The sequence below is a fragment of the Solanum stenotomum genome, chromosome 5 (assembly GCF_019186545.1).
Source record: "Solanum stenotomum isolate F172 chromosome 5, ASM1918654v1, whole genome shotgun sequence".
Taxonomy (NCBI): Eukaryota; Viridiplantae; Streptophyta; class Magnoliopsida; order Solanales; family Solanaceae; genus Solanum; species Solanum stenotomum.
This window is the reverse complement of record NC_064286.1, coordinates 332918-353431: the sequence shown is the minus strand read 5'-3', so window position 1 is coordinate 353431 and position 20514 is coordinate 332918. Positions and strand designations below refer to the sequence as shown.

The 20514-nt window shown below is 30.3% G+C and overlaps 1 protein-coding gene and 1 pseudogene across 1 annotated transcript; one reads left to right on the top strand and one right to left on the bottom strand.

Annotated features, from left to right (window-relative positions):
* Window positions 1–4349: 4349 nt before the first annotated feature.
* LOC125865480 (uncharacterized) lies at window positions 4350–6401 on the top strand. The gene is made up of 3 exons (XM_049545678.1): window positions 4350–4671; window positions 5271–5500; window positions 5916–6401. The coding sequence occupies exons 1-3, from the start codon at window positions 4350–4352 to the stop codon at window positions 6192–6194; spliced, it is 831 nt and encodes a 276-aa protein (XP_049401635.1). The 3' UTR covers window positions 6195–6401.
* A 1081-nt stretch (window positions 6402–7482) lies between these two features.
* LOC125865344 (probable mediator of RNA polymerase II transcription subunit 26b) lies at window positions 7483–9914 on the bottom strand (annotated as a pseudogene).
* Window positions 9915–20514: the final 10600 nt, after the last annotated feature.

The following is a 20514-nucleotide window of genomic DNA, read 5'->3' as shown; positions in this document are numbered from 1 at the left end:
TGAGATGGTAACACCAACCTAAAACTAATTTACCGACAATGAGAAACTAGAATAATTAACTAGAGCAAAACACATGAATTAATTAACATAACGAATTAGGGGCTAAGATATGCAATTTATAAAATTAATTATAGTGATTAGGACAGTTTTCTTGGCATGAAATTAAATTTGAGAATGTTTATTACACTATTAGAAAATACGGAATCAACGAATTTATCGGTGCTAATCCGTCGCTAGAAAAAACTCCTTGCGAATTTTCTTATAATATATAGCTAAATAAAATTAACACAAAATTTTAATTATTAAATATGAAATTTGTGTGTCGTTAATTCTGTATGTTCTAATATTGCTATTTTTCTTAATGTTAATATCACTAAAAAGGATTAATGTATTCTAACCTTCATATATAGTTTAATGAGTTAATATCTCAAAATGTCACTTAACTTTGAAAATATATGTAGCAAAGTTATTGAACTTTGTTTTATATTAGGAAAATCACTCAACTTAGACATTTATATCAATAAAATCACTCATATAAATTTATCATTCAAAAAAATTGACATGAAAAATAAATTATCTTCTTATATCATATTAAACATCTCATCTAAACAATTTTAAGAAATTGCATCTATTTAATTTCCTTAATAGAGGATTTGATGGGGTTGGAGTTTGGGGGTGGGTGGGGTGTCACCACTCACATTATTGATTAGTACGTTATTTCAATTACTTTATGATTTTTTTTTATAAGAGTTCTTAATGGAAATATTATATGATCTTTTTTTTTTGTTTTTCGGCTAGTAATCGGTATCTATATCGAAACTTGACTAAATCTGGATTCGCGTTGAAATAGATGAAACACTTTCTAATAAAGATGATTCCATATCAAGAAGACTCAAACTCAAGACCTCTAATTAAAAATGAAGGAATACTTATCAGTTACCACGTGAATAACACTTTATTTATTTTATTTTAAGAAGCCAAAGCTAGGTGTCAAATCCTAATAACTGGACATTTCTATAATTTAGTTTGGTGGTACTAATTGTCGTCAGATGATTAGTTAATATATTAAAGATTGAAAAATCTATAATTTAATTGGGTCAAATTTAAAGTTCTTATCTATTTGAAACTACTCAGTTTGTGTTGCGTGACATTTATTCATCATACAGAAACCAAAATTCAGATATATAAATTATAGTATTAATTTACATATAAAAGAAATATATAGAAGTACGTAGTTTTGTTTGTTGGGTTCTTGAAATGTGAAGGGATAAGGAGTGCATATGATAAAGAACACATTTTCAAACTCTCATTTTCAAATTTTTTACTCAGACGACTTTTTTATTTTTTTAGAAAAAAATGCAGCCTGCAAAACGCAGGTAGGCCTGTGCCTTCTAAGGCTAAAAGTTGTCATAGCCTTACAAGGCTAAAAGCAGCCATAGTCTTATAAGGCGCATGGGTTTCTGTGCCTTGTGGCGGAAACCCTAATTTAGATGCCGTTAAAATTTGTTGCCCTTTTGATTTGATAAATAATTTAGTTGCCCTTTTGAAATTTTTTAAAAAATTTATTGCCCTTTTAATTCCGGACTCGACAAATTGGTGTCTTCCGTTATTAGCCGTGAGGTGCTATTAACTGGAAAGAAATTGACAATTGAATCCATGTGGATTGCCACTGATTTTGTACCAGAGGTTTCAATTTTATCAGATTATAATTTTATTATCGTATTATAAGTCAAGTCTTGATATATTGAGATAGGTAATTATTTTGCCAGATCAGCCGCATGTGCATTACACGCACTTCATTTTTTAATTAGGTGTCAGAAAAATATTTGATAGGTATTTATTTTTTAAGATTGAAGTGTCTAATAGGAAAATGGATGTGTTGAGGTGTCCAAGTGAAATATGCAGACAACTTTAAGGGGCCGTTAATGACTTACGCCAAAAAAAAATTTATGTCCCCTTAACAGGGCCGACTTTATGCTTTGGAAAATAAGGCTTTTGCCTTAGGCCTTCGAATTTTGGGAATCTCAAATTTTTATCAAGAATAAATTATGTGTTAAAATTTCTATAGAAAAAATTGATTATTTATGATAAAAAGTATAATTTTCTAAAAAATATAGCATTTTACCCACTTTAACATCTTTTATACTTTGTTAAAAATAAGATTTAATAGTGAAAAATGTTGAAAAAAGTGAGTTACAAATTCTTTTTTTTTTCTTTTTAAATTTTAGTTTCAAGCATTACTACAAGCATATTAAAATGTGGTATACCAAGTCATCAACTTCTTGTGTCAAATTCTATTGGTTGTAACTTTTATCTTTATTTAATATTTGTCAACTTATTACTTATAAAATTGTGTTAACAATTCATATAATAATTGTCTCACTGAAAGGATGTTTTTCAATGTTGAGTTGATAAAATCTTACCTAAAATTAATAATTGAAAAAATAATATTAAAATACTAATAATTTACATCTAAATAGTGTAAGAAAAATAAATTTAGAATAAATACGTATATGAAGTTTGTTTATATTTTAGGTCTCTAATTGAAATTTCGCTTTTATCGCTTTATGTCCCAATCACGTTAAGCCGCCTTGGTCCCTTATTCAAAAAAAATTCTTGTATATATGTACACATCTTACCTAACTTAATAACAGAACAGAAACTTCTAGAAAGTCCCATAGCTAGCACAATATAATTATGACAACACAAGTACCAAAATATGTTGAGCCAAGGACTCAAAATATGAACAATGTGGCTAACCATTTGGAGCCATGGCTACAATTGGAAGGCAAAGTGGTGTTTGTAACGGGTGCATCGGGCGGGGCTCGGCCGCGAATTTTGCCTTGACCTATCTAGGTCCGGGTGCAGAGTGGTGGCGGGTGCTCGTAGGGGGGACCGGTTGAAGTCCCTTTGTGATGAAATTAATACAAATTCTCATTTGGTTAGAGCTATGGCTATTGAACTTGATGTTATTGTTGATGGTACGACTAGGGGTGTTCACGGGTCGGTTTGAGTCGGTTATTGGTCAAAATAAAAACCAAAACCAAATCAAACCAACTTAATCGGTTTTAAAATTATCAAAACCAAACCAAATCAAATATAATATACATTTATCGGTTTGGTTGTTTTCGATTTTGGTTTGGTTCGGTTATTCGGTTATTAACCATACATAAAAATAAAAGAAACAATTCATTCAAAACGTGAAAAAAGTGACAACAATCCATTCAAACGAAAAAATAGTTAGAATGATTGACATTACAGAGCTTTGGATCATTGAATTTACTGAATAAAACTTCAAAATTCACTATTTTGGCATAGAAGGAAGAGACAACGACATTTTCAATCCCACAATGAATTTTCATAGACACTCATGTACATGAAATCAATAAGAAAAATGTTCTCACCTTGGACATTTTTTCTTTCATAAGTAAATTATAAATAAATTTTGCTGAAACATATATAAAATCTTTAAAATTGTTTATGAATATAGTATATTATGTATGTATAATAATAAAATTTATGTATATAACTTGTTGGTTCGGTTCGGTTATTTCTTCGATTCTTTTCGAACAAAACCATAACCAAACCAATAACTATCGGTTCTTAACAATCTAAAACCAAATCAAAACCCAAATTAAATTGATTCATTTAATCGGTTTGATTTGATTTTTCGATTTGGATCGGTTTTTATCCAAACCATGAACACCCCTAGGTACAACTATTGAAGCATCAGTAAAGAAAGCTTGGGATGCTTTTGGTCACATTGATGCTCTTCTTAACAATGCTGGCGTTAGAGGTACGCAAAAAAGTTTATACCAACAAAATGTATTATGGTTCGGTTCGGTTTTGAAATTTATCGATTTTATTGTCCTAATTCTTGGTTAGTAGAAACATGAATAAATAAATAGTTCCGTATGAAATTCACAAAATATTTATATTTAATACTTGTAGTCACTATGGAGCTAAAATACTGAAAGATATATCACATTTAAGATTCGACTCATAACATGACATACTTTTTGAACCGCTTTATCATTAAATAAAATATTTATTTATACCAAAGGAGATTAATTCAACAATTTATATAATAATAATAATAATAATAATAATAATATAATCATTAGCGTTCAATTATTGACCAATACAATGCCATAATTATTCCTCAATTATGTTACAAACCCACAACAATTTATCCCCACCATTTTTATATACAGAAGTTGTCATATCGTCCTTCTAATTCATTATCCAATTACACCCATATATATATTACATTCCCTAATTCCCATAGCTAGCACAATATAATTATGACAACACAAGTACCAAAATATGTTGAGCCAAGGACTAAAAAAATGAACACTGTGGCTAACCATTTGGAGCCATGGCTACAATTGGAAGGCAAAGTGGTGTTTGTAACGGGTGCATCGGCGGGGCTCGGCCGCGAATTCTGCCTTGACCTAGCTAGGTCCGGGTGCAGAGTGGTGGCAGGTGCTCGTAGGGGGGACCGGTTGAAGTCCCTTTGTGATGAAATTAATACAAATTCTCATTTGGTTAGAGCTATGGCTATTGAACTTGATGTTACTGCTGATGGTACAACTATTGAAGCATCAGTAAAGAAAGCTTGGGATGCTTTTGGTCACATTGATGCTCTTATTAACAATGCTGGCGTTAGAGGTACGTAAAAAAGTTTATACCAACAATATGTATGTGTTCTTGGTTAGTAAAAACACGAATAAATAAGTAGTTTCGTATGAAATTCACAAAATATTTATATTTAATACTTGTAGTCACGATGGAGCTAAAATACTAAAAGATATATCACATTTAAGATTCGACTCATAACATGACATACTTTTTGAACCGCTTTGTCACTAAATAAAATATTTATTTATACCAAAGGAGATTAATTCAACAATTTATATAATAATAATTATTATTATTATTATTATTTTTAAAAAATGTATTTTATAGTTTTTTTCTTAGCCTTTGTTTGGTAAGTTATTGAAAGGACAAGATCCAAAATAATATCCTAAAAAAATCTTGATTTCATGCTTGATACTCTTATTATCCGTATTAGATCTGACCAATTATCCATCCTACGTCCTTTACATTTTTGACAATATATCCATCTTGGTCTTAGTAGAGTAGAATATTCGTGAATTTCGGATCATTAATTCATTGCACTTCTTATTATTTTTCGGCACAAGCTACTTTAATTTAATTTTATATATATCTATATATATAATATGAATCTATTTTGTGTTTATACATAGGAGGAACAAAATTTTCAGTGGATGTTTCTGAGGAAGAGTGGGAAAACACTTTAAGAACAAATTTGACAGGATCTTGGTTAGTTTCCAAATATGTTGGAAGACAAATGCAAGCTTCAAAAAAAGGAGGCTCAATTATTAATATTTCATCACTTTCTGGTTTAAATAGAGCTTTATTGCCGGGTTGTATTGCTTATAGTTCCTCCAAGGCTGGTATGGATACTATGACAAAGGTTATAAACTAACCCTAAATGAAAATTTAAATTTTGTTTGGTACCAAGAAAAACAATTTTTGATCATTTTTAGTGTTCGGTTGTTAGAAAATATTTTTTTCACTAAAAAGGGGAAAATGGCTTTTCTCATTTTATGTTTAGAAAATGAATAATGACGTTTGTCGTATCAAACACCTATCATACTAACTTTGTTTATGAAATTTGCNNGTTATAAACTAACCCTAAATGAAAAGTTAAATTTTGTTTGGTACCAAGAAAAACATTTTTTGATCATTTTTAGTGTTCGGTTGTTAGAAAATATTTTTTTTCACTAAAAAGGGAAAAATGACTTTTCTCACTTTATGTTTAGAAAATGAAAAATGGCGTTTGTCATATCAAACACCTATCGTACTAACTTTGTTTATGAAATTTGCAGATAATGGCATTAGAATTGGGAGAACACAATATTAGAGTGAATACAATAGCTCCAGGTATTTTCAAATCAGAGCTGACTGAGAATTTAATGAAAAAAGATTGGCTAAAAAATGTAGCAAAAAGAAGCATTCCACTTAAAACTTTTGGTACAACTGATCCAGCATTGACTTCACTAGTGAGTTATTTGGTCCATGATTCTTCAAATTATGTATCTGGCAATATATTTATTGTTGATGCTGGTTACTCACTACCTGGCTTTCCTATCTTTTCTTCTCTCTAAGTTATGCCACTTGATGATCACTACAGTCAGACATCTTTATAACAGTCATCTTATGTAACGTTATGCATGTCACTATAATAGTCGAATTTTCTCTGAAAATCCATAAGATGTTTGGGCAAATGGCATAGTTATACAAAGATTTTTCTATGTATTATATTAATGAATTATTTTGTTGTTGTTGTTGTTGTTGTTGTAATAAGAAATGTTTCCTAGCGAGATATTATGAAATGTTTCCTAGTATTACCTTTTCTTGAAATATGATGGCAAATATTTGAATATGAATGGTCCCTAGCTAGCTATTATTGTCATTTAATGTGAAGGAACATACATGGGCTGATTAGGGTACTGCAAAAGGTCGAAATCTTTTATTTTATTTCGTATATTATAGATATATATATGTTGAATCTCTTTGCGCGTTTATATGTGTATATATATGTTGAATCTCCATGGCTTCTTCATATATTAACTTCTTTATATTTTAAATTCATGTAGTGAAAATTTTGATTACACTACTAGTTAAAAGGTGCAAATAACATATATTATGTGTTGAGGATAAATGACGTTTGAGATTATTTGATTATTTCTTGCGTCGACTTACAAATGCACCAATTCTTATAATAGATGTGAACTATGATAATTGAATGTCTGAAACCATAATAGAGATCATGATCAAATAGGTGCATTAAAAATATACTATTCTACCATCATACGTTGTACTCCTACATCCTTAACAAGAAATCTCCCAGCATATATAAAGTTGCTTTTAAGAGGGAGCATTTTTCTTCACTAAGTGGGACTTTCCGATGTGAATCCAGGATGATGAATTATGAGCCATGAATTATTAAAAGCATATAAAGTTTCTTTTAATAAAAACACATTTACATTTACATAAAGGATGGGATGAATTATGAGCCAGACAAGTAGCTTGATGGAACAAATAGCTGAACAAGTCCAACTTTTGTATTTCTTTCATATTTGAATCATTTGTATACAAAATGGTCCAGTCACATATAAATGCACTTATTCTGATGTGCAAATTGCAATTCAGGGCATTTCTATGAAAGAAATAAAATAAAGGGCAGGCTAATGTTTAAAAAAGTCGAAAATCGGGGGACAATTCAGATCCTTCCAACAGGAAAATGTATAATTTGAACAACATTTTAAAACACGCACCTCTCCAAACTAGACGAGATCCGTTATATCTTGAGTTATTAGTTTATACCACTGACGCAAGTCTTCACTGACGATGCTCCTCCACAAGATTGACTAGCAAAGGCGAAGAAATGATTCATTGACGCCTATTTACCAAAGGCCTATTATGAGGCTTTCTAATGCCACGGCCTTGCATAGGTTTGTCCTTCAACTTCATTACTTGAACAGTCCTCTGCCTCTTCGCTGAAGAACAATTAATAAGGAAATATTATCAGATGTTTTGTAGTGCACGATGAGTTATTTAAGTCTGCGCGCTATAAGAAACCAAACTAACCATTTTCAACTTCTTGGTAACACTCATGGAGCTTTCGCTTTGTGGGCTTGTGGCCTCAAGTTTCAAATGTTCTGCACCCTCATCGGGGCATTTCAGTTTCTGATACAGCAAAATGATGAACTGTTAGTTATAAATCGAAGCTTTACATTAACTAGAAATTCACACCCTTCGAATACTCACGTTTTGTTGAGTAGACACAGGCCTTGTTTGAACTTTTCTTATATTAGATTTCTCCTGGAGTTTCATTTCATGATCATTGTTGAGCTTCTGTTCGAGTGTTGGCTTATTTGGTCCTCCACGTCCTGAGTTGCCTCCGGGAGGTATATTTGGTTTGACAAGTACTGAAGTTTGTTTCTTTTCTTGCTCGTCCTTTTGGCCCACGCTGATTATAACATCTGAAAGAAAATCCACGATTAGATGAAGAATCGAATAGAAAAGACTAGATTTGAAATTATTATAAGGACAAAAGTTTCTACTCACTTCCATCATCATCCATGCCATCAAAGATCTACATTTAATATAATATATAGGGAATGATGAAAACGAGTCAGTTTCAATCATGAAGATAAAGATAAAATGATTTTGTCGAAGAAAGGTAAGACATTAGGCATACTTGTGACAACTCGATTGAAGTTGTCTGAGTAAAAAGAAAAGGTATGTCGTCCAAGGGCGGGGCAGGAAGTCCTCCGTCTTCTTCATCAACAACGAATGCTTTCGTGGACTCAGATTTCCTTTCTGTACCAATAATTTCACACCACATTAGACTTCAATAATGACCTTAAACATAGAATACAGGACACTAAATTTTGGAGGACCTGTTAATGTTGCTCGAGCATCCATCCACTCTTGTACCATTTCAATCCAGCCCCTGTGATGCATGAGAAATGAGTAAACACAACGACACTCGTTTACCATATCCATCCAGTCTAATTTAAGTCATTGTAAGAAAACAATCAATGTTTCTACACAAGGACAGTTTCTTACATAACCACAATCAAACACAAAAAGTACTCGCGGTTAAGTGCACAAAGTGGTGAAACTAGGTATATGCTTCAATTACTTAATAGTACTGAAGCAGAAAACTGTACAAATAAGGTAAGGACATCATCACACTCCCTGTAATATCCACGCTAGCATGTAAATTAATAGAAAACAATGTGAAAATCCAACAAAAGCTGCAAGTGATGACAAAATGGTGCGATAACTCAAAAAGAAATATTGTTCAGCAGCAATAAAGAAAGAGTGACATACTTGACCATCTTCCTGACCAGACATCGAATATTTTTTGAGTTGTGCCATCTGAGAGTATTAACAGGCTTCCCAATTTCTGTGTTCTGATATAAAAATATATACGTTGAGTACGAATTGCTGATAAAAGAAATTGCAAATCAAATCTATACATTGATAAAAGATCAAACCTGCAGAATCTCCACGGACAAAGCCATCATTTGAAGCCTCTTTAAGCTCTTATATATATTCGAATCAGACTGTCAAAAGAACATAACACTATCAAAATCTTACAACTAAAGACCCTCGACTCAAGTAGAAACATTTCAAAGCAGATAAAAAGGAAACTAAATGGCATCACATTTCTACATTGTTTCAAAGACTAACTACAATCATGTATCAATATAGACAAAAAAAAAATCTTACTTCATAAGGTATAAAAAAAAATAATCAAGAAAACATGTACAAAACCAACAATAGCAAAAAATAGTTCAATTGAAGTGAAGTAAAATCACTCTATTGATATGTACCTCATTTTGATTGTTATCGATGATTTTCTTGATCGATAGAGCCTCATTAACAACTCGAGACTCTTCCTCTATCTCGTCACTCAATGCCTCAACTTCAACATAGCTTTTCTTGATCGATGGAGCCTCGTTAACAACTCGAGACTCTTCTTCTATCTCATCATTCAATGCCTCAACTTCAACATTGCTTTCACTTTTCCTTTTTTCAACATCACAATCATTTAACTCTCTAACTAACTCATTTTTACACTTTCTTTTACCCTTATCACCCTCAACATCAACAACATTTTCTACCTTATCACTATCAAAAACCCCAATTGAGAAGAGTAGCTCATTAATTCCATCTCTTCTTAATTTAAATTCTTTTGGGTGATCAATGGCTGCTACTCTTAAAGCAGATTCAATTAAGTAAAAAATGTTCAAGTTTGATGACCTAAAATAGGCTCTCCATTGCCTAAGTTCCCCAGACATCTTTTTCATGATTGTGAATCAAGAACCTTTCTAACCAACAACCCCAAGCTAAAAATATTAACTATCTATAACATCCAGAGAGTAAAAATTCAATCTTTATTATACCCAAAAACTAAAAATTGAATTTTTGATAAAAACATTAACTATCTATAACACCTAAAGAGTTAAAAGTTCAATCTTTATCCAATTTTTACACTACCCAGAGACTAAAAATTGGATTTCTGATAAAAAGATTTAACTATCAATAACACCCAGAGAGTAAAAAATCAATCTTTATCCTATTTTGGCACTACCCAAAATCTAAAAATGGAATTTTTGATAACCTGATTAACTATCCATAACACCCAAAGACTAAAAATTCAATTTTATCCTATTTCGACACTACCCAGGAACTAAAAATTGGATTCTTGATTAAAAAAAAAAAAAAAGATCAACTATTTAACCCCCAAATAGTAAAAAGTCCATCTTTATCTAATTTTGATAATATCCAAAATCTAAAATTTTAATTTTTGATGGAAAAAAGTTTGACTATGTATCTCAAGTTCTCATCTAAATTTAATGTTAGTTACAAAATTAATTACAATAATCATTGACTTGATTGTTCTACTATATGTGGAAAAACTTCATAAATGTAAATTTTGGAATGTATATCTCAAGTTCTTAACTGAATTTTTCCCTTTTAGGCCTATTCATTTATGCTTGGTGTAATTTGACAAATATTGTTTTGATATAATGTATTATTACAACAATCACACACACAAGGAAACAAATTAAAGGTCCATATGTATAATGTCACAAGTAAGAGCCCGTTTGAATTGACTTTAAAAAAAATATAGCTTTTAAGTTAAAAATAAAAAGTCAAACTGAAATGACTTTTAAGTCAAAAAAATAAAAAAAAAAGGGAGACCTACATTTGGTTTTTGACTTATTTTAAGTTATTTAAAGTCATTTTTGACCTTGCCAAACACTTCCTAACTTATTTTTAAGTCATTTTTTTTTTACTTATTTTAAGTTATTTTTTATATTTGTCAAACACTTCTAAAAATCAAAATTGACTTTAAAGTAAGTTTGACCAACTTTTAAGTCAATCTCAAAATTCTGGATACGCAAACCTACCGACGTAGTTGTTATTAATTTTGTAACGACCCTTTAGGTCGTTTTGAGTATTAGAGCTTTTTATTGCATAAAAGACTATTTCGATAGATTTTAAATGAGTATTTTGGATTATTCATAACTATAATTATAAAATTAATGGAGTAATTTTAATTATTGAACTTTCAATATTGACATTGTTAGTGATATAAATTTATATAATAATAATATTATGGTTAGATTTATGATGAGAAGGCTGCATGACAACTGGTGAGATAGAAAATAGGCGGAATGACCTGGTAGGCTCTCGTACTTGGCTTTATTTGTAAATTGAACCCTTTTGCTTTTGATTTTACTAACTGAACCTTTGAACTCATTCAAACACAATATTTTAAATCCCTTTCTCATCAAATGTGTGTGCGTGTATTATATTCGTTTTACACATGAAATTCCACATCATTTTTTTAATGACACATCAGTATTATTATTATTTTACAATGACACGTCAGAAATTAAATATTTAAAAATAAATAATATTTTTTTAAAAAGGTATAAATTTTTTCTCTTACTATACTCATTTTCCATATTCCCTCTTCATCTTCTTCTTCACCACCCTCTACCCTTCACCCAAAAATAAAAATCACCATTTTTTATCCTCCTCACACTCAAATTTTTTCTCAATGACAAAATGTGATAGATTATATTTAGCTCTTATACATGTTTTTGGGTTCTATTTATTTAGATTTAATAAAAAGATATATCAAGAAAACTTTAAATTGAAAGAAAAAAAAATATGTTTATAAGTAAATTCAAGCAATAGATCTTGAAAAATCAAGTTTTAAAAAAAACTGAATGAGATATTTTTTAACAAAAACTTTTTACTATGATTATGGTAATGGAGTGTATGTCAAAGAAGAAGAAAAGAAAAGGGGTAGGGGCGGGGGTGGGGGTGGGGATGAAAAGAAGAGGAAAAAGGTGGGGCTAGGGGCTGGGCTGAAGAAGAATAAGAAGAGAGAAGGGGTGGGGGTGGCGATGGGTTGGGTGGGCTGAAGAAGAAAGAGTTCTTGATTATTATTTTTTAAATTTATTATTATTGTTGTCTTATAATTTTGAGATTTTTAAAATAAAAAAATTGTATTCACTTGTTTCAAAACGCGTGTGATCACGTGTTTGTTCAACTCATTCATTTTAATATTTGATAATTAACAAAGGTGGAGTGATTGGACCCATGTATTTTTCTCCTACCTTTACTTCTCACCCCTCCTTTTGCCATTTCTTTCCTTTCACCTTTTTATTTTTCTAATTATTTGTGTAATTTTTTAATCAGTTTTTTCAATGGTGAATATTATTTATCCAATTTTTCTTATATCATTTATATATTTATATATGTTCTCCATTTGATAATTATCACGTTGATTATTTTTTAAAAATTATATTCGAGAATAGGAGAAAAAATATTTATAATATATTTTCCCTATTTGTGGCATTATGGTTGATAGTTTTTTATTATATAACGGTTTACAATGAGTTATATTAAATAAATAATAATTGTACAAAATAAAATTCATTTTAATAGTTTTATTTCATAAAAATAAAATTCATTTTATTGTAAAATGTTTCAAATCAAGCTAAAAAAACAAAGAATTTTTATGACTATAATAATTAACATGTTATTAAGTGTGCAATGAAAAGTTTAAAATCAAATATAAAAAATGTGTTCTTATTATTAAGGACTCCCTTCTTTGGTTTGAGTTAGCTAAAATAGAATTATAATTGTCCCCGTTTGTCATGTCATAATTTGCATTAAAAAAGAATGAAGAAAAAATAGTGCAATAGTTGTTTTTGTTCTTTTGTTTCATTTGATCCTTTTAGGTTTGCATGAGATGGCAACACCAACCTAAAACTAATTTGCCGACAATGAGAAACTAGAATAATTAACTAGAGCAAAACACATGAATTAATTAACATAACGAATTAGGGGCTAAGATATGCAATTTATAAAATTAATTATAGTTATTAGGACAGTTTTCTTGGCATGAAATTAAATTTGAGAATGTTTATTAGACTATTAGAAAATATGGAATCAACGAATTTATCGGTGCTAATCCGTCGCCAGAAAAAACTCCTTGCGAATTTTCTTATAATCTATAGCTAAATAAAATTAACACAAAATTTTAATTATTTAACTACGAAATTTGTGTGTCGTTAATTCTGTATTTTCTAATATTGCTATTTTTCTTAATGTTAATATCACTAAAAAGGATTAATGTATTCTAACCTTTATACATAGTTTAATGAGTTAATATCTCAAAATGTCAGTTAACTTTGAAAATATATGTAGCAAAGTTATTGAACTTTGTTTTATATTAATAAAATTACTCAACTTAGACATTTGTATCAATAAAATCACTCATATAAATTTATCATTCAAAAAAATTGACATGAAAAATAAATTATCATTCTTATATCATATTAAACATCTCATCTAAACAATTTTAAGAAATTGCATCTATTTAATTTCCTTAATAGAGGATTGATGGGGTTGGAGTTTGTGGATGCGTGGGGTATCACCACTCACATTGATTAGTACGTTATTTCAATTACTTTATGAATTTTTTTTATAAGAGTTCTTAATGGAAACATTATATGATCTTTTTTTTTTGTTTTTCGACTAGTATTCGGTATCTATATTGAAACTTGACTAAATCTGAATTCACGTCGAAATAGATAAAATACTTTCTAATAAAGATGATTCCGTACCAAGAAGATTCGAACTCAAGACCTCTAATTAAAAATGAAGAAATACTTATCAGTTACCACGTGGATAACACTTTATTTATTTTATTTTAAGAAGCCAAAGCTAGGTGTCAAATCCTAATAACTGGACATTAAAGATTGAACACATTTTCAAACTCTCATTTTCAAATTTTTTACTCAGATGATTTTTTTATTTTTTTAGAAAAAAATGCAGCCTGCAAAACGCAGGTAGGCCTGAGCCTTGTAAGGCTAAAAGTTGTCATAGCCTTACAAGGCTAAAAGCAGCCATAGTCTTGTAAGGCGCATGGGTTTCTGTGCCTTGTGGCGGAAACTCTAATTTAGACGCCGTTAAAATTTGTTGTCCTTTTAGTTTGATAAATAATTTAGTTGCCCTTTTGAAATTTTTGAAAAATTTTATTGCCCTTTTAGTTTCGGACTCGACAAATTGGTGTCTTCCGTTATTAACCGTGAGGTGCTATTAACTGGAAAGAAATTGACAATTGAATCCATGTGGGTTGCCACTGATTTTGTACCAGAGGTTTCAATTTTATCAGATTATAATTTTATTATCGTATTATAAGTCAAGTCTTGATATATTGAGATAGGTAATTAAATATTATGTGTATTGTATTAATTGAATACCCTTAAAGTTATTGATATTGGGAGGAATTAAGACTTACCGTTAGGCTTGAACTTTAGGAAATTAATTATAGATTGGGTGAGTTTTTGAGTCTAGGATAGACATAGAGTAATATGAATGTATATAGACTCATTAACTTACAAATTATGCATACGTGATAGATTGAGAACGTTCGGAGACCTTGAGGAAATGAAAAGTGTTGGAGAGGTAGCTTGCCCGACTTCGGTTCTTGGGTGGAGGTAGGTTATGGTTTATTCTATTTGATAGATAGACACTTAATAGTGATTGATATGCATTGAATGTTATTGTGAAGTTCTCTGTGTACTTGATTGTGTGATTGTGTAGCTTGGTTGTGTGGTTTGTGATTGGTCTGAAATCATGAGACCGTGGAATTTATAATCTTGAACCCTCTCTATTGAAGTGATGCCTTGAATAAAGAAGGTTTGATGAAATATTGTTAATGAATTGAAAAGTGGTGATAATAAATGATAAATTAATGATATTATTGGATCAGAGTGTCACGTTCCGACACGATATAATTGGATCGGAGTGTCACGTTCCGACACGATAACATTAAAGGAAAAAAATATTAAATTAACTTAATGTACTCAATCTTAAATAACTCAATTCCTAAATTAGTTTCGTTTGGAGGCATGAGTCCTCATGTGTGATTTGATATTGTTGACTGATTACGCACTTGCTTTAGTGTTGTTGACACTGGTTCATGTGTTTGTTGCTTGCCACCTGCTAAGTGTCATAGTTGATTTTATACTATTATTCATTTACATATTAGTTTCTATTTTGGGTTGACCGATGATATCTACTCAGTACATATTGCCATGTACTGAGCCTTACTTGTGTTTTTCTTTGTTTTCTTTTTGTGGAGTGCATCGAGTGTATCAGTGACTTCGACTCGCCCTCAGCTCTAGCCAGTCTCCAGCACATCAGGTTCCAGGGTGAGCTATTCATTCCAGCTCGTGTTGGATTCTCTTGGTCATGGCATGATGTCCTTAGTTTTCGGGCATAAACTATGTTATTCATTTATTTTGGTGTCTTTAATACTCTTAGACTTAGTATTTGAACATTAGATGTCATTGATGTGATGACTTTCAAATTTTTGGGATAATAAGTGTTAGACTGTCGAGGTTTATTTGATTGGTTACTTTAATAAGTTTTGAGCTTCCGCATTATTGTTGTTATTCGTAGTTGAATTATTGATATCTGTTGGGGTTTGGATTCCTTGGTTCGCCCACTTAGGAGGTTAAGTGTGGGTGCCACTCACGACTCATTTTGGGTCGTGACAAATTTTGTCATGAAAAACTAGTGGTTTACAAGTTTTACGTAATGTAGGGAAAAAACAAGCGTACAACAACTTAGTTGTTCTGATGAGAGTGTTTGAATTGGCTTAAAAGTTGATCAAACATACTTTTAAGTCGATTTTGACTTCTGGAAGTGTTTGACAAATATAAAAAATAACTTAAAATAAGTCGAAAATGATTTAAAATAAGTTAGAAAGTGTTTGGCAGGGTAAAAAAATGACTTAAAATAAGTTTAAAATAAATCAAAAATCAAAAGTAGGGCTCCCCATACTTTTTTATTTTTTAATTTAAAAGTCATTTCAGTTTGACTTAAAAGCTACTTTTTTAAGCTAGAATAAAATTCCATATTTATAGGACCATCATAGGTTGACAGAATATGCAATAAATGAAAGTGTAATAGATCATATTTTAATTTAAGAAAATGTTCCCCTCATAATATTGATCTATGTTTTAGTTTTATGAGTTTAAGCTACTTGTGATTTTCTTATTTCTTCCACAAGTCTCTGTCTTCTTACGGCTAACTTGCTTAGATCGACTTATTTTAAATATTTTTTATAAAGTGAAAATAGCTTTTAAATATTTTTTTAGTGTTTGAATAATTTTTAAAATGAAATTAATGTTCTACTGATTTCTCTACTTTACCAAATACTCAAAAGTTAAAAGCTTTAACCCTTTGTAGTCATGTACTCATCTATTATAATATCTCTTTCCTTTTTGTTTCCATTTGATGTTAGGAATTCGTCCAACTAATCTGAATTTGTATTGAAAAATTCTATTTTGGGGTAAATTAGAAACTCACTATCAAAGATGACTTTTTATACATGTCTAGAGCTTGAATTCAAGATGTTTGTTAAAAATTGAGAAGTAGTAATTAACATTCCAGCATAACTATCAAAGGTTTTTTTTGGAGATAGTAATTTCCTACCAAAGGCTTTTTTGGAGAAAGTAATTTCCTTCGTACCAAACACACTCTGCGAGACAGCGACTAATAAAAAAAATTCTCCTAAATGTAAAGTAAGAAATCTATCAATTTTTCCACCAGAATCATGGATTTATCTATTTCTATCACATTTTCCTCCAAAACCATGGATTTATCTATTTTTATTACATTTTCCACCAAAATCATGGAATTATCTATTTCGTATAAAAGATAAAGTTATCTACCTACCTAGAGGCGTATCAAGGAGGGGGTCACCGGGTTCACGTGAATCCATGCTCCCCTTTTGAAATTATATATAGTAGTGTTATATTTTTTTAGATATAGATGTGTGAACCCACAGTTGAAGTATCATATAATGTCGTACGATGATGATTAGGTGCACCTCTTTAAGTGAGGTTAGAAATTTGAATTTTTTATTTATCTTGTTTTATTTTCATTTCTAAAATTGGGTAACGCCTCTATATGTGGTTTGGATAGATAAAAAATAATTTTGCATCCATAATTTTAAAATTTTAATGATTTTCAGTGATAAGAATCTAAATGTTAAATCGATTGAATTTATATCTTCGATCTATCTTTTTGTAATAGTACACCCATCATCTCAAAATTCTAGATACGCAAACCTACGTACCAATGTATTTGTTATTAATTTTGTCATTAAAAACTAGTGGTTTACAAGTTTTTCGTACTGTAGGGAAAAAACAAATGCACAACATCTTAGTTGTTCTGACTAAGAGAGTGTTTGGATTGACTTAAAAGTTGGTCAAACCTATTTTTAAGTCGATTTTGACTTCTGGATGTGTTTGACAAATATAAAAAATAACTTAAAATAAGTTAAAAAGTATTTGGCAAGGTAAAAAAATGACTTAAAATAAGTCAAAAATCAAAAGTAGATCTCCCGCTACTTTTTATTTTTTGACTTAAAAGTTATTTCAATTTGACCTTTTATTTTAAACTTAAAAACTATTTTTTTAAGCTAATCCAAACGGACTCTTAAGACTATTATAAAATATCTAGGACTTCTCATTGAATAAAATTCCATATTTATAGGACCACTGTAGGGTAACAAAATATGCAATAAATGAAAGTGTAATAGATCATATTTTAATTTAAGAAAATGTTCCCCTCATAATATTGATCTATGTTTTAGTTTTATGAGTTTAAGCTACTTGTGATTTTCTTCTTTCTTCCACAAGCCTTTGTCTCTCTTACTGTTAACCTGCTTAGATCGATTTATTTTAAGTGTTTTTTGTAAAATGAAAATAGCTTTTAAATATTTCTTTAGTGTTTGAATAATTTTTAAAAATGAAATTAATTTTCTACTGATTTCTCTACTTTACGAAATACTCAAAAGTTAAAAGCTTTAACCCTTTGTAGTTTGTACTCACTCATCTATTGTAATACTTCTTTCCTTTTCGTTTCCATTTGATGTTAGGAATTTGTTTTTAAGGCCCGGCTAATCCGAATTTGTACTGAAAAATTCTCTCACTATCAAAGACGATTTCTTATAAACTTCTAGAGCTTGAATTTGAGATGTTTGTTAAAGATGGAGAAATATTAATTACTAGGCCAGCATAACTTTTGATGATAATAAAACTTATAATATAGTACATGGGGCCCTTATTTTGGAAAAAATAAAGAGAAAATGCATAATTACCCCATTAAAGTAAGATGTATTTTTGAAAAAGACGCTCAAACTTTGCGGGGATCCTAATACACCACTTAACTAGATTAATGTGAAATTATTGAACCATTTTTTGATATTTTATAGAGAGAGTATATATCACTCGCCTGAAGAGCGTGGAAACCAAAAAAAGTAAGATTAAACTTTTCTTTTGCAATATTTTTTATTAACTATATAAATAATCTTTATTTTACTATTAATTTTTTTTTCTTCTCCTTCCCGAGCTTCACCATTGAAGGAGAGCTTGAAGTTTTTTTTTTCTTTTTTTTTTTTTTGCTCTCTTTTCGTTTTTCATTTAGATTGAATTTCGACGGAGAGATTTAATTGTAATTAAATAACACAATCTCAGTACATAAAAGAAAATGCCTTTTCACTGACAAAAAAATCCCATTGATAACGGAAGCAACAACAGATTTGTTGGTTCATCCTTAGATTTCTTCTCCTCCTTCTTGACCGGCTGGTGTGGGAATCTCCGGGAAGATAGAATCATCGGCGTTATTTCAATGTTTTTTTTCAAATACAACCCAAGTTGATTTAGAGCAAAAATCAAAGGCAAAACACACAAAAGAAGACTTTGATAGAAATTTTAATTTGAAAACAATAAATTTTGAAAGCGGATTTGATTTTCCAGTTTTAATTTTGATTTAGTGTTGTACATGGTGTTGTAGCAATGGCGGCCACTCCACAACGAAGAAGACCAACGGATGGGTTAAGCGAAGAAAGAAAAAATAAAGAATTAAAACTAAAAAAAAACATAAATAAAAACAAAGATTAGGAAATTATATAAAATTGACAGGTGGCAAATTATAATTAGTGCGTGCTTACACCTTTTTTATAAGTGGGATTAACTGAAAAATGAGATATTTATATCACTTTTAAATTATTTAGTGGGGTACTAGGACCCATATAAAGTTTGAGTGTCTTTTTAAAAAAAGTGTTATAGTTGAATGGGATAATTATGTATTTTCTCAAAAATCAATGATTAGTTTTATATCTACCTCACATCCTTACTTAGAACCTATGAACCACATACATATGCATGGACCATGTTTTTCTAATTTCTATTAAAAAAAAGGCTTAAGTCATACACCGTTCCCTAAAGTTGTCCGCATAATTCACTTAGACACTTTAACTAAGGCTTGTACCTATCGAACACCTTGACCATTTTGAATTTGAACCAATTAGACACTTTGTGCATATGTGGCACAAAAAGTGGGACTCACGCCTTATTGGGCACGTGAATCATTTAATCAAACACATTGTCAACCTTTTTTTCTCATTATTTTTTTTAAAAAAAAACAACAATCTTTTCCAATTCCTCTCCTTCAAAATTGCACTACCCCTGCTGCTCCTATTTCTTCATAACAATCCACCATCAATATTTTTTTACAAATTTAATTTTTCTAAGTTTATAATTAAATTTGATAAAAATTCCAACGATGCAAGCAATAAGAAATCCATACTTCAGTTTATTTCTTACATTTCAAGCCCTAATCTGCTGTTTATCATATTTTTATCCCCGTTAATAGTAATTTTATTAGAGCAGATAAACCCTAGCTTTGTTGAACACAAGGCCACCTCTTCATTTTTTTTTAACCTTCTTTTCAATTGTCATTGTATTAATTTTTCAGATTTAGAATTATATTCTGCCGTCATTTTCACCGGAAAAAATGAAAACTACCATCCACATTTTTTTGCCAGAAAAAACGAAGACCACCATCCATATCTCCTTTACCAGAAAAAATGGAGACCATATACACCACCCCTGATCCACACCCCTTCTTCCTCCACAACAAAGCAGAATCAAAATTCGAAATCAAAATTAAAAAAAGGAAGAACAGATTTTTTTAAGAAAAAAAGAGCATCAATTTAAAATAGGAATAAAAAATACGGCATAAAGAGAAACAAAAATGGTGAATTCATACTTAGTATATGTTAAAATCTCCGTTTTTTATTAAGATGAACAATAACAATGGTGGACAAGGGATATCTTTTAGGGAAAGAGAAGAAGGGGGAGCTTTGGGGGGGTGGGGGTGCGGCGGGTCGGGTGGGGGTGGTTTAAGTAGATTTTTCTTTTTTTTAGTTGAAACTCTTTTTCTTTTTAGATTTAGATTTTTTTATATTTAAATTTCATTTATTTAAAATAATTAAATTAAAATGCCACATGTCTTCGTTTA